General features: G+C 40.3%; 1 protein-coding gene across 1 annotated transcript; it reads right to left on the bottom strand.

Annotated features, from left to right (window-relative positions):
* Positions 1 to 6,314: 6,314 nt before the first annotated feature.
* Positions 6,315 to 13,719, bottom strand: TMED7 (transmembrane p24 trafficking protein 7). Its single transcript, XM_032205868.1, has 3 exons — positions 13,555 to 13,719; positions 11,708 to 11,953; positions 6,315 to 9,265 (listed from the first exon to the last, which is right to left on the bottom strand). The coding sequence occupies exons 1-3, from the start codon at positions 13,717 to 13,719 to the stop codon at positions 9,029 to 9,031; spliced, it is 648 nt and encodes a 215-aa protein (XP_032061759.1). The 3' UTR covers positions 6,315 to 9,028.
* Positions 13,720 to 15,992: the final 2,273 nt, after the last annotated feature.

Below are 15,992 nucleotides of genomic sequence, written 5' to 3'. Positions count from 1 at the left end.
GCAAGAAGATAGTGTACTATGAAAAGTCTTATGCCATATGGCCTAGTGCTTTGTTCTTAACTTTGTATCTGCAAAGCCATTTAGAAAATCTCTTGAAAACTCACATGTAGCATAATTTGATCATCTCCATACACCTACTGACAGTACCTTGCCTGAAGCAGCAAAACATCTTAGGGCACAGGCACATTTTTGGCTCATGTTCTTCTTGGTTTCCACCATGATCCCCAAGTTCTGTTCTGCAAAAGTGCTTCCCAGCTGGGTAGCTCCTGGCATATATTGGTGCCTGAGGCTTTCCCTCCCCAGATATAGGTCTTTGTACTTTTCTTTTTTGGACTTCATGAAGTTCCTGTCAGTCCATTTCTGTAGCATGTCCAGGTCACTCTGGACAGCAGCATGGCTTTGTATCATATCAACCACTTCTCCCAGTTTTATGTCATATGTAAACTTGCTGAGGAGGCTAAGGGGGCACTCTGCCCCATCATCCAGATGATAATGAACATGTGAAACTGGTTTGGACCCAGTATTGACCCATGAGGTATGTCACTCAATAATGGCCTCCTACTAAACATCATGTCACTGATCACTGCCCTCTGGGCATGGCCATTCAGCTGGTTTATAATCCACCTCATTGTCTGCCCATCCAGCCCATATTTCAACAGTGTCTCTAGGAGTATCTTATGAGGGACAGTGTCAAAGGACTTACTGAAGAGCAGGTAAAAAATATCCACTGCTCTCCTCTCATCCATCAGGCTGATCATCATAGAAGCTTATTGGGTTGGTCAGGCATGACTTCCCCTTGGTGAATCCATGCTGACTATTCCTGATGATTTTCTTCTTTGTGTCCCTGGACTGACATGAGGCTAACTGGCCTGCAGTTCCCTGGATCTTACTTGTTGCCCTTATTGAAGAAAGGAGTTGCATCTGCTTTCCTTCAATCTCCAGACACTTCTCTCAGTTGACATGTTTGATCAAGTGTGACCTTGCAATGACACCTGCCAGCTTCCTCAGCACTCAAGGATGCATCCCATCAGGGTCCTTGAACATATGTCCAGTTTGCTTCAGTACTTCCTGACCTGATTGTTTTCCACCAAGGGTAAGTCCCTTCTAACCTCAACCATTCTGTGATTCTGTGATCTCTCCATAAAGCCAGAGAGGCTCTCTAAGTCACAAGAACACTACATCCAGAGAAGGAAATGATCATGATCATGTATCAAAGACCATGTAAAAAGGAGATCAAGAAATAGAGACAGTGATCATTTTTATAAAAGACACAATGGGGAAAGAAGATACTGGAAGAGTTCTGATTTATATAATCAAAAGAAGGTTGGAGATGGCTATGAATCCTCCTTCAGGAAGAGCATTCAGTCTAATGCTCATGATCCATGGCAATCTCCTAATACAGAGTACAGGATAAAATCCTCTATTGAAAGGACAGATCTGCAGAGTGGAGGAGGCCCTACAGGAGCTGCTACTGCTTTCATGATACAGCTCAAGGAGTCAATCAAGCAACAGGTCAAAAACCCCTCCTGGGGGCCTGGCAGAATGAAATGTGGGAAGGCTGCTGGAAAAAGGAAGTACAAAACTTGCCCCATGGAGAATGAAGTTGAAGAGAGCACAAGCCTAGGGAGAGCAACTGACCCCAGGAAAAGGTCATCAAAATTTGGTGACTGCTACACAAGTGAAGATAGTCTTTCAGACAATCCACAAGTAGTGAGACAAGGTATATGAAAAAGAAAAACATGATGAGAAGTCCAAGGGGGACAGAGTCTGTGATGGAAAAGTGAAAGTCACAATGAGGTCTCCTAAAAAGAAGAGCAAACATCACAGGAAGCATCATGTGACTCAGCACATTCTTATCCAGTGATGACTACCACACTGACGGTGGCAAGGAGCCAGAAAGAACTGAGTGTGACAGTGTTACTTAGACAGTCACAACTCAAACAAATGAGAGGGAAATAGAGTCTCCATACTCTTTTTTTTTTTTTTTTTTTTTTTTTTGGGAATGACAGGGTATAAAGACATTTACAGAGTCAGCAAAGAAACTGGAGGAGCAGCCAAAAATCACATTATCATTACCAGAAGAAGAGATCTAGATGGTGACATTGGAAATGATGCTGTAAAACTTCGAATAACAGCAGCTGATCAGAGCCCTGTCATAGCACATGCCAGCAGTCATACAGATACTGTGACTAGCCTTGGTCAAGGAGCACAAGCAGCACCCAGTGGTAGGATTGCTGTCCAAAGAGCTCTAGCAGTTTTTCACCCATCAGCAAACTCTCACAAGCTGCTGAAAAAAGATCTTTGGTGTGCCTTACTCTTTTGCTGGGCAAAAAAGTAAACCCCAAGGCAGTGGTCAGCACAAAGGGTCCAGAAAAGAGGAGCCTGGGGGTGTTTGGCACCTGCTGTGCAGTCCATTAAGGCTCTTTTAATGGATGTGGTAAAAATATACCAAATCCTGCAAATTGTTGAACACATGGTTAATGAAATGCACAAACATGGATAAACACATCTTTTAATTAAAGTTCAAAATCTGTTCCCCAAATGAGTTGAAGAAACACATGTGGGAAATCGGAATCAGACCTAAAGCAGTGAAAAGATTCTTGCTGGTTGAAATGGGATCTGTAGGAAGCCTAGCTGCTACAAAGTGGCATTATCCATGTGTTACATGATGAGAAAAGTGCATTACAGAGGAAAGAACTTGTCTCTGGCCAAGACTTTTATTTAATTCATCTACACCTGCAACAACAGAGATGTGCAATGGCGCATGAGAGAAACAAAATCAGGGAAAAGTGAATTGCTTAAGCCAGCATGCTTGCATTAAGAATGCTCTCTGTAAATCTGCCAGAATTCAAGCAGTGTGTAAGAAATCACAGAAATAGACTTCAGACTTTTCAGAAAAGCTTTTTACTCAGAAAGCAACAAAAAAATAATTTATGACAGCTAATAATATATTGTATAATGGTCATTTACAATGCATGAATGCAACTAAGAACCCTAGATGTTATTTTGCAAATTTTTAGTTAAATTTATTTGGTCCAGAGTGGTCTGTCAGTTGACAGTTCCACTGGAAGTCAGGGCTCCTTTGTCCTGATAAACCTATGCTAACTCCAAAGCAGCTGAATGTGGTTTGCTAGTAGATGTTATCAGACTGATATAGTTGAAAAAAAAATGCAAGCTTCTGGGTGTTTAGACCTGCAAATCTGAAGAAGGGCTTGAGTGCCTTAAAGTTTGGTCATTTCTTTTTATCATACCAAAAATTTAATAAAACTTATTATCTGTTAAAGCAACCCATGTGCAGTCATTGTCCTTAGGACCATCATGTTGATGACAAAATATCCTCCTGTCAAAAATGCAAGTCAATAACAAAATTTAATAATGATGCAATGGGTTACTTTATTAAGAGATCAGCTGATAGTTTTTACATCTTAAATATTTACTTGGAAGCTTAACATCAAGAAAAGTGTGTACTAATGAAGAACAGAACTGTGACTCTAACTCTATTGAGTGATTTATAAACTGAAAAGGCTGTTTTCTACATCATTCATTTATTTATTTATTTATTTTTAATCACTACATTCAAGAAGCTTAAAACTTTTATGTCTTCCTTTCTTCTCTGGTAATTTACTACTCTTCCACATAATACCCAGGGCCTGCTTATCACTTTCTTGGTCCTAATGTTCAATGCTCTTTTTGAAGAGGGATGCACACTAGCTGCACAGGTTCAGCACAAGAAAAACCCAGCATCCAACTTACCAGCTAAAACAATCATGAAAGACAGGTGAGCTCCTCTTGCACCATCTGAAAGCTCACATGTACTTACAGACATGCAGACAAACTGATGCATGCATACAGTGGCAGCAGTCTGCTTTTTCTTGGCAGGACTGGAAGAGATTTTGCTGTGAGGGGCAGCAGCATCGCTGCGTGACTCATGCCTACAGCACTTGGTGACAGCGTCAAGGCTGCACTGGGGTCAAGGCATGGTTGTTGGGACCTGCTCTGTTCACATGGGCAGCCCAAATGCTCCTAAATCCTTTGGAAATGAAGTTTTACATAATCATGATCCACTCCTTGGGAGCTGCATTTTCATAGGCACAGCACAGCAATGCATTGTGCTTCCTTGAAGAATTGCAGTGATTTCCTATTCCCTCATATTCCACATATAACATTACAACCTTCCAAATAAGCAAATCAGAGTCAAACTGGCATTAGGTCATTACCTCAATGCTGGCCGGGATTATACTGGACCTTTTTAAGCACAGAAGAGAGCTGCTCTGTAGAGGACAAAAAGGCAATGTTACAACTTTTTCATGCAATGTGTATGCCAATATTTATTGTGCATGTTTCAACAGTTTGGGCCATCTGATTTTTGGCATGGTGCTAGTGTTTTTTTGGGACAAGAAGTGGAAAAGAGCTGTGAATGTTACGAATTGCAGAAAGGAATATTGTGATCAGTCTTGTCTCAGTGAAGCCCTACTTTGTGGGCTGCAGCAAAAAATGTAAAACATACATTTCCTAAAAGCTGTTTTTGATTATTCACACTCCTACAAGTAAACAACAATTTTACATAAAAGAATGAACTTTTCCAGCTAGAAGAAATGTCAAAAGAAAAAGATATTTTAATGTTTATGTACTTTTTCCTGTCACTCCTTTCCATGTTTCCATGGAAAATGCTTACAAATGAAAAAATAGCTTACAAATGAAAGCCTAAAACAGAAGCAGTCACATGCACTTTTTCCAGATGATAGATAAAAACAGGTTTTTTGAACACTGTTGTCCACGGAGAACGCAAGAGCAAAAGAGAAAAAAGAAACAAGCCATTCAGTCTATGCTGCTGTCCTTCACAGGACAGCCCATTTCCCAGCAGATCACCTCCTGTATCAAGTGTGCTCAGACCTGCATATGAAATTAAGCCATTTTCAGATGCTATGTGCCTATGCCAATCTGAAAATAATGGTGACCGCAGAGCTGGTTGCGATTTGAACTCCTTTCCTTCAGGAGCATCAGGTCCCATCAGAGGGCTGGGGAGGGTGAAAGCTGGGGTGTTGGCAGCCCCCTTGCTGGAGATTTCGACCCATCACTGCAGACCTGCTACAGACCCAGGGAAATCCAGCCAAGGATTGGCTGCATGCAGCGCGTGTCACTTCCTGACATGCACCCACCCCAGCAAAAACACCTGTGTGGTCTATGCCTGCTTACATCTGGTCCAGAGATTAAAATCTCTGCAGAGAGAAATGTTTTGCTTCAAAGCTGGGTTTGAGTACAGACAAGTCCATCAGCCCCCTCCAAAGGATGCCACTGAGCAGGACTTCAAGCAGCGTGTCCTTTCAAAAATCTGTTCCAGCCTTCCTTGTTTTCTGATTCCTTTTGCTCAGCAGTTTCTACGTATACCGTATACTACCAGAAATTCCATGTACTTGAGTAATTGTTTTAATAGTACTCAAAGGTCATGGGAGGCTGCTGTGGACTGCCTGTGACACATTCAAGCACAAATGTTTTTCCTCTGTGAGCTCTGCTGTTTCCATGCTTTCATTTCACCACCTCAACCACCCAGCCCTCAGGAAATATGCAGCGAGCATTGCAGCCTTATGACCCCACAATAAATCATTACACATGCAGACACCATTCTGTGTGTGTATAATTCAGACAATGCTTCTGAATTTTATTATTTTTAATCCCTATTTTTTTTTTTTTTTTTTCTTCTCTTGTGGCTATAGTTTTTCTATTCAAAGATATGCAAATCATCATCCTCATTAGCAACACAAACAGCTTTCAGGCTGATTCGGTTACAGTTCTTTTTATGAAGAAAACCAAGATATCTGAAAAAAAGCTCTGACCGTAAGATTCACTTCTTGCTTCAGTTTTAAGGTCTGACCTCCCAGTGTTTGGTCAGTGTAAGACACCCCCAAACATGACTGGCAGCTTCCTCACAAGGTGAGCAGAGGGGCAGGCGCAGAGCTCTGCTCTCTGGGGACAGCGACAGGACCCGAGGGGACGGCATGGAGCTGGGACAGGGGAGGGTCAGGCTGGGGGTTAGGGAAAGGGTCTGCACCCAGAGGGTGGCCGGGCACTGGGACAGGCTCCCCAGGACAGTGGTCATGGCACAGAGCTGCCGGAGTGGTAGGACAACGCTCTCAGCCACAATCTGATTTTTTTCTTTTTTGGTGGTTCTCTGGGACCCAGGAGTTTGACTTGATGATCCTTCTGAGCCCCTTCCAACTCAGATATCCGATGCTTCTATGAACAGATCACTATTCAAAGCTGTTCAAATCGTAATGCTCCCCCTTCCCAAATGCAAACAAAACAATCAGGCCATATTCATATATTAATTTTTATTTACCCATACAGTATTCACAGGGTCTGCTTCTTGTCTTATTCAAACTATTTTTTTTTCCAAACTAAAACAAGAACTGACATTCCTGAACATGAAAATAAGTTGCGTAAACACAAACATCCAGGAAAAAAACTAGTAAAAGCCCTGGGTTTCAGCTAAAAACACAGTTGTATCCCCTTTAATGCATGGTGATTTACTTGCGTATCACACCATTAATCAAACTATGCTTTCCATATATAAAAAGACATAGCTTTAACAAAAAGTCACAAAGCATTGATTCACCCACTGCATGTTAGCATGTTTATTATATCCTATTCAGTCACATTTTAAAAACTATGTACAGCTATGTTTAAACGTGTACTTGTGCCATGTTTTTAATAACACAAAAATAAAGGCATTTTTAAGCTATTGCTGCATATTATGCAGCAAGATATCAGAGGATTGGTTCATATACCTAACTTCAATGCAAAAGTCAAGTCCACTAAGCCTCTGCAGTGGGAATAATTCTGAGCCAAACAGTCCCATGTCACACATTCCAACGGTATGAAAGAATAGAGACATGTACACGATGGCCATCCAGTATCTGCTTTATCCCATTGTTACCAATTTTGAGAGCACACAGAACAACTCAGTTGGAAAAAAAACACACATTTCAATCTTTAAAGCAAATGCACTTGTTCTGATTAAAGCTAAACAAGTGACATTTAAAATTCAGAAGAGTATAGTGGGTACTTTCAAAATTAAAATCGTGTTTTCTTCTGACACTTGCACTCAAAGTGCACAACTTACTTCATTATTGTGTGCAAAGCAGTACAAAAACTAAGTATCAGCTGCTGAAACATAAAAATGAAGCATACAGGTATAACCAACAATATTGTACCTATTTCAGGCAGAGATTTGTTTTGTAAGAAGAAAGAACTAGCTTTTTGCTTTCTGACCTTTGTGAATCTAACTGTTTCTGGGAAGCGTGCATCACAAAATGGGAATGCAGTGTTTAAAGTTTGGTACAAGATAGAAAGACATTACACACAATCCTGAATTTTACATTAAGCTTTTTAATACCTCTGTGACCTTTTTACTTGTTTTTGAGCCACCGTTCTTCATTTTTTAATTCACTTTCTGAAGAAGTTTATTTCAGAATAGAGACTAGGAGCATGCTTGCTCATTTTTTTTGCAAACATCAAAACATTTTAAAATGAAGTCATCTTTCATCAGTTCTTCAGAATGCTCAGTGGTCAGCTGTACACGTGACTTCAACTTTTTGCTAGAGATAACACAGGCTACTAATGAGGATTTAGAGTTCTTGCTCTGCTTGCTTAAGCATATTTTGAATTAGTCAGTAATACGATGACAATTTTTATTTTATTTTATTTTTTTTTACTTTCGTTTAATTTGTGCACTTAAGAATTGGTCAGTTTACTTATTCCTCCAGAGCCACCTGAAGGACTTGACCAGCTCAATTTAAGCTACTTGTACATACATACATTTACTATCTTCCACATCCAAATAAAACAAGACATTACAGTACATAAGCTGCTAAATACATGAGCAGTGGAAACAATGTAACTATTAACTACCAAAAAGATAACCTCAAATATTTAATTCATTTCCTGACCACTAGCAAAAAAGAGTGGCAATTAGATGCACAAGGCCATAATGTATTAGTGCACCACACACAGGGAAATAAAATTTACAGCACACGTGCAATGCAGTATCAATATTAAAATTGGCCTCTTAACAGGAAATCAATTTAGTAAAAAGCCTTGTATGTGCCTCAAATGTAATATAACCTTGTCCAATGCTGGTACTGCGCTGCCTAAAAAACCAAGCTACCTCCGGTCTTAAATCCAAAAAGCAGCAGCAACATAAATAAGTACAGAGACTGTACGGCTTTACTGACAAAGTTAGAGGACTCCCTATTTTATTGCATGTTTTTAACATAAACTTGGAGATTTGGATTTTTGAAGACAGAAAATGTATTTCCTGAGTTGTCTCAGTTTATAATCTGTTCAGTAAAACAAACATTGTATAAGAAGCTCATTTTATTTCACTATAGAAGAATGTGTGCTTAAGCAAATGCATTCAACTATAAAATTTAGCAAGTTTTGAAGGAGGAGACTTCCCAGGCTGACGGAAAATGAGCCAGGATAAACTGTCAAGCTTGCAACCGATTTACAAATAAGGAAATTATATATTTTTTTTAAATAGCAAATCAAAACAGCACACTACAGTTCATCATATTTGCTTGTTTATAAGCAAATACATTCAGCCTGGAAATTATAGTCAAATCACATCTTCATATGCATTGCTTTTGCACATCTGACACTTGATTGGTTCTTTTAAAGTCTTATATCGCAAATAGGTAATCTTACTGGTAGAAAAAAAAAACAAACATCAAACTCAGTGTGAATTAATATCTACAGAAGAGGCTAGTCAATGCAAGATGTTTAATACAGAAATCAGAAAGTATTTAAGTTCCAAAGTGTTTTCCTTTTTTTTTTTTTTTATTTTTTTTTTTAAATTTCAAATCATGTGTTCCTTCCATAACTTTTTGGATCTTTTGTGATTTAAATGGATGAGTGGTAGACAGATTTGAATGTTACACATACTTAGATCATTTGTACCTAACAATTAATTGGAGAACAGTAACTCTACAGATGAATAGCACACAATGACCTGAAGCATTATCACTGCCAGTTATGATCCAACACGGGTTGTTGTGGTTCTTTTATCTGAGAAGAAGCTTTTGAGGAGAAATACCTGCCCAATACTAACAACAAGAAGAATGATTGCTTCCCCTATTGACCAGTAGGCTACTCTTGTATTTAAATCCTCTGCTCTGCTGCGGCCTTGAGCTTCTCTCAATCGAAAGTGCGTCTGATAATCAATGACAGACTTCAAAGCTTCATGAATCGAAACACAGGCAGACTCCATCTAGAGAAGCAAACAAATACATATCTCTAAATTAATAATGTTTCTAATATTTTTTCTGTTTTGTGCTTTAGTACTTAGAATTAGGATTTGTGCAACTTTACAGACGAATGATTGGCTCACTTCATTGTTAGGCTGAAATACCATAAAAACAGTAACATTTAAATTTACATTGATCCATTTCTACAAACAGGAATGTAACAGACTCTTAAATACAGAAGCATGTAAAACTAGATCTAACAGAAACAATGCATTCTTAGACCCACAAAACAAACATTAAATTCATGTGAGTTTAAAAGTGAACATTAGAAGAACTACTGTAGCCTCAATTTCTTTTATCATTAAGATACATCAGTATTTAATACATATTGTGTTTCCCAAGATGTTCTTCACTGTACAGTTCTCACTTAAGTTCTACAACACCTCAGAATCTACATTACCAAACTCAGTATGTTCTCTTGGCAAGAGATCCTTCTGGTACACATGTATGCAAAAAGTAATCAGAGAAAGGACACAATTCTGTCATATTTTAGTGTTGCTGAATTGTCCATAACATAGTAGCAATTTCTTCAGAAAGAGTTGCCCAACTGTTGCCAGTTTTCCATGCCCTAGATCATTTTTCACATAAATGTCTTCCATTTCAACTTATCTTCTGTAAGTCAGTACTCCTCACTGTGCTTAGATCATCAAGAAATTAATCAATGGATCTTCAAAATACTTAGGTTCTGATCAGTTAGTCTGTTTTTATGTCCGAAAATCAGTATTTCCTGAAGATCAAACAGCACAACCTATATTGAAAGGAACCGTTTAACACCCAAGTAAGGCCACTTGCAGTTATTTACATCTGTAGTAACTTGCAGTTACTTACAGCTGTTACTTGCATCTTTTCAAGTAGGTTATGTTTCAAGGTGAGTGTCTGAACAAGTCTGAGATATTCTTCTCAACAAAATTCAGAAAGAGGTTTCCCAAATTAAGGTCTGCCACTGATCTCACTGATAAATTATAGAACCCTCCAGATCTGAATAAGGGATCTTAAATTCAAACACCAAGCTCCTCTGATTTCAGGCATTTACCTTCTATTGTCCCTGTGAAAGGCTGCCCAAATTTGGTCATGCTACAAGCCTCAAGAAAACTGCAGCAAGAGCCTTCTTACTAAAGGTACACTGAAAGTTAGCTTTCCCTTCTCTGAATACATTGCATGCATTGTGTATGCTACAACACAATGATAACTATTTTATTTTATATCTTCTCCCACAGTGTAAGCAGGGGCTGCAGAGAGGTTGCATCCAGCCACCATTTCTTGCCTTGTTGATGCTTCCCTTGCTGACTGACGCCAAGGCAGCAAAAGGAAAATTGGACGCATCGAATGAACGCAATGAAGACTAACGGAAAGAACGTGATCAAATACAGCATCACGAATCAGAAAATAAAATAAGGCAGAGCAGAAGAATGACAGGAAGGTAAGAGCTGTACTTCAACTCACAGGAAGTCATGTACTCACTACGAATCTTAGCAACTGCAGACTTAATGCAAGGTAAATTAAGTAAGATTGGCATTTGGGAAGTGCTATTTATACCTTTGAGTCCAGACTAGGAAAATAGTGACCCCAGCCAGCATTCTTTAATGGCTGTTTAAAAAGTTTGGTGATGGATATAGTGCAAGAACATTAGTGAGAATTCATGGAGCAAGAGTTCCAAGGAAAGTCTGGGTGGGTTTAGAAGAGGTGGTGTAAAACTGCAAAATGCTGAAGAAAAAGGGAATATTTGGAAAGTAAATCCAATAAATCTCAAGTAAAAATTATACTTTATTTTTTTTTAATTTAAAAATTGTACTTTGACACTTCTGAATGTTACATAAATTACAAATATCTATCAGCCAGCTAAATATGGCTTTTATTTACTTGTTGATTGTTATGGAGTTTTCTTCTGTATTTTTAAAAATAAGAATTATGTGACAGACCAGCTTAAGTTTTTCTTCCATGAAAGACTATCAGTTTAAGTATGAAAATAATTCTCAAAGCTTCCCAAAAAATTGTAAGTTTTGAAAACCCTAATCCCCTGATACTCTAGTTTGTGAAACGCATACTTTATAGGACACAGAACGATGATATTCAATTTAAATTCCCTTAAAAAAAAAAAAAAAAAAAAAAAAAGATAATGGCCTAAAGCTTAAGTTACTCTAATTTTCTCTTAAGCACTTGGAATTTCATTTTCAGCTCTTCTTTATGTTGAATAAAATATATCTCCTGAAAAAAGATTGTTTTTAATAACTCATTTTTGTTAACATCTCCATTCCAGTGATGTTCAAAAGTTATGTAGACATTTAATGCAGCTGCAAAAACAAAACAAAACAAAACAAAACAAAACAAAACAAACAACAACAAAAAAACACAACAAAATCATTCTTTCAAGCTAACAGTTGCTGTCAAACACAACAGCATTTTACCTGGGTAAGTGCAGTCACTCTGTTCTCGCTAGGAAACAGTGGTGGATCTTCTCCAACCTGGAAATCAAAGTACACAGTTTTGTGTGTGAAAGTAGAGAATTCATTGCTGAAGCAGAATTTGTACGTTCCATTTCTGGATGCAGTAAACGTGAAGCTATCATATTGCTTCTTCATCTCTTTGTACAACACAATGCCATCAGGATCTTCCAACCGGCAGTCAACATCGTAGTGGCCTCCAGTGATCACCTCAAAACAAAAAACAAGAAATTGTCCTTTTAACAAAACAGACACTTACTGTAAATTTTTTTGCTTTGAGAAGTATCTTTTAAAATATAATGCATTAATTTGAAAATCATTCAAAGCCAGTTCACAAAAATCATTCTCTTATGCAGGGCACATGGAAAATTCAAAGTATTTCCAGTTCTGGATATATGACACCAACTACATTTTCAAGCAGTGTTATGACAGAAATTTGAGTTACTTTGTTACAGCTAATTGTACTACAGCAAAGGCTACAGGAGATAAAACTTGACAGAACAGCAAAGATGGTACCGTAACGAAACAGCCATTTATTATATACACACAAGCCCTCTGAAGAATCAATTCTGGAAGTTGAGATTGTTAAAATGAGATAAGGCAGCTCCTTTCTGTATGGCCAAAAGAGCATAACTACCCTATGAGGTCAAGCTGCTTTACAAGGTAGGAATGACATATGACCAGTAAAACAGGTATTACAGCCTGGCTAGTCTTTCTATGAGCTTGTGAGCTTGTCAACAAAGCAATGCCATAGAGGGATCTGCTGCATCAGTCTCGTGCAGTCAGCAGCAGCACTTTCCAACATCACAATATTCAGATGACGCCTACGAGCATCTCTGAACTTCATGACTGACTCACTTTTTTCCCCACTTTTTTTCTGACAAGATATATGCTACCTCTATGATAAGGCCTATTGCTAATTTAGGTGCTTGTAATTTATTTTTCTCAGGATGCTCAGACTTGTAGTTTTAACCTCCAAACCTTTTCCTTTCAAGATAAAGCATGCTGGAAGACTACAAGACTTGTATCTTAAGGTATGTCCCTTTTGTGTTTGTACAGAAACCTTCAAAAAAAAAAAAAAAAAGAGATTTTATTTTCATTGATATACTTTAGCATCTATTATGTAACCATTTGGGCATCTGCACTTCAGATACGTGCACTGCAGATACTATTGTTTATATCCACATCATTTTTTCTATGCATCAAGTTATTAAAACAACAGCGTTAGTGGTAAAGCTGAAATAACAAGAGGACCAAAAATTAGCTGATCCGCAGACAAAGTTTTAAAAAAAATTCAGCTGGCAAGTTTTGCTTTACCACAAATGTGATGACAAAATCGAGAAAACTTTGGATGTCTATGGATGTCTCCCTGTGGATGTCTGCATCTAATGGGGCTTTTCATACGGAAATGACTATCTGGTTAGAATTAAAAAAATAGTTTCTGCAGTAAAATGATGGTTCATCTTTAAAGCACGCTTTCACATTCGACAGGGGCATGTTGTTTATCAATTATCAGTGAGAGTAGCTCGCTCTCAGTCCTCCCACACACCCTGTGAGGGGACAGCTTACATATTGACGGTGAAGCTCTGGGAGAGCTGTAAAGCCCTCTGAGGACGGCCTCCCCGAGCCCCAGCCACCTCTCTGCTCTTCCCGTGCCAGAGGACGCTGAAACACTTGGGGAAGATGTGGCACACGTAGGGCAGGGTCACACAGCCCCACTCCTGCCAGCGCCCAGCTCTGAGGCTCCGGCAGCCAGCAGCCCTGCGGGACCGGGGGCTCCCCCCCCAACCCCTCACCCCTCACCCCGCTACCTGGAACTCGAGCGTGCACTTGGTGCCCTGCGCGATCTCCTCGTAGAAGCACTGCTTGGCGTTGTCGGGCAGCTCGAAGGTGATCTCCGAGGCCCTGGCGGCGCAGGCCCGCAGCACCAGCAGCACCAGCAGCAGCCCCGCGGCCGCGCAGCCCCGCGGCGGCATGGCGACGGGCACGGAGCGGGCGGGCACGGAGCCGGGCGGGCACGGAGCCGGAGCCGGAGCCGGAGCCGGGGCACGGAGCCGGAGGCGTCGTGGCGAACGGGCCCGGAGGGGGAAGAGCGAGGCCGCTCCGGAAGAGCTGCTGCTAACCGAGCGCCGCCCTCCGGGAGCGCTTCCGAGTCAGGCACGGCCCCAGCGCCGCCAGCCTCACGGCCCCGGCCCCGCGCCCCGCGCTGGGGGCTGCAGCCGCGACGCCATTTTGTGTGGTGGTGGTGTGGGGGGGTTATCAGGCGTTATCTGCCTGCGGGTAGCCCCGAGATCGCTGCTGGCGGGGCTAAAACGGCTACGAACAGGGCACATACGCAAAAATGGGACGTGCTGAATACTAGCAATTGCTAAGTCGTTTGTCTGTGCAAAGGGAGTGCAAAACGGAGCAGGTTTGGGCTTGCTCTGCGAAGTGCAATCAGTAATAGCAGACTGGGCAAGAGATGTGAGCAGAAACCGTGAACTTCAGGAAAAAGGACGCTTTGACTTGCGGAAATCAGGCTCTGTAGCCTCACAAACCAGGCGTGTTTGTTCGGCGCTGCGCACACACGCCGGGCGCACGGGGCTATAGCTCCACCTAACTCGCCCACCTACGGCTGCTGGCGGTGTGCTTCTGTTAGCGGGACGAAGCCATCCTCATTTCATTTACCCCATAAGTCTCCTGCATAGTCATCAGGGCTCCTAAGAATCAGTCACGTAGGTTCCCGTCTCTATTCGTATGCGTACTGGAGTCCCTGGGTGCTCGTCCGGCGCACTCTGGTGGTCCTCTGTTGAAGGGCAGAAGTCTTCCTCGCTGCTAATCCCCTCAGCCTTTCCTGTCTTTGACAGACTTCAGCAGTCAGCCAGTTCTTGCTGGTTCCATGATCTATGCATAGAATCTTGTACACCCTTATCTTTGGGTCGTTAGCCTACAATGGTGCTCGCTCAGACCTAGGAATCACCGGCCTTCATCTTGTTCCCTGTCTCACTACAGAGCTCACCCTGACATCCCTGTTGGAAGGAGAACGCTTTCTAACCTGAGAGGACTACTGTGCGTGGCTGCCCTGTGTCTCCGTTGATCAGACTCACAGCAAAGTAAACCAAATGAGGATGAAACAGATTTCCCTCTGGACATATCATAGTATGTATTGAAATGGGACCTGTAAGAACAAAGGACATGCTCAAGAGAGTCCTTTCCCATTAATTTCCTTAGTCACTGGGACACTCTTACAGAAAATTCAGGCAAACAATTTCCCTGCATGGAAACCTCATTTTGTCTGTAGAGCTAAGCATTTATCCCAGGATTTTTTTTTTTTTTTTTTTTTTTTTTTTTTTTTTTTTTGACGTGGTATAAGCCTTCCTGCTCTCACTTCCCTCAGATTTTCTTTTCTTCTGAAGTTCATTTCTCTGGAAAAGCAATGCTATCCTTGAATTCAGACACCTGTGGAAAACTTCAGAAACTTCCTGGTCAATAACTTTCTTCAGACAGCGTCAATGATATCACAACAACGCAGACTTATTTAACTCTTTCTTTAAAATACCCACCACAGATTCTGTATCATTTTCATGCAGACCAATCCCCAGCTTGATCATCTACATTGAATTTGTTGCATATTAAACATATTTCTTTTTTGTTATTATTATTACAGCAGATGAAAAAAATGCTCACTCTAAATCTTCCTGGCTTTCCATCAGATCAGATTGACCAAGGCATGGATAGACAAGGATTGATTCCTTGTCTTTATTTGTTTTCTGCAGAATTTTCCTGTCACTTTTGGTTCAAGTTCAACTGGCTAGTACACTTGGCTGGTATTCATTTTTGTTGCTTAAGATAACTGTTTTTGTATTTTTCAATAGAATGTTGCCATGATCTATTTCGTGAAGTCTAGAAAACAGACCCCCACCCCCCAGAAATAAATAAATAAATAAATAAATAAATAAATAAATAAATAAATAAATAAATATGCTTAGTCCTTTTAAAAAAATACTTATTCATTTGGCGGGATGGAGGTAGTTAAACACGGTTTATATTCTATCCATGTAGATTGTGCTCAGTAGAAGTTTATGTAAAATTCTGCTGACAAATGGCAGAATCCATCTTGAGTGCTCTAGGAAGTGGAACAGACCCACAGTGGACAGGAAAATGTACTATCAGAACAATTAGGAAATAAAATCTATTGTGATCTAAGTTACCGACAAGTGTTAATGAATTCCCTTTGTTCCTATACGGCATGGAAGAAATGGGCACAGAA

This window comes from Aythya fuligula, chromosome Z, assembly GCF_009819795.1.
Source record: "Aythya fuligula isolate bAytFul2 chromosome Z, bAytFul2.pri, whole genome shotgun sequence".
Classification (NCBI taxonomy): domain Eukaryota; kingdom Metazoa; phylum Chordata; class Aves; order Anseriformes; family Anatidae; genus Aythya; species Aythya fuligula.
Note: the sequence above shows the minus strand (reverse complement) of the source record. Positions and strands in the feature narration are given on the sequence as shown.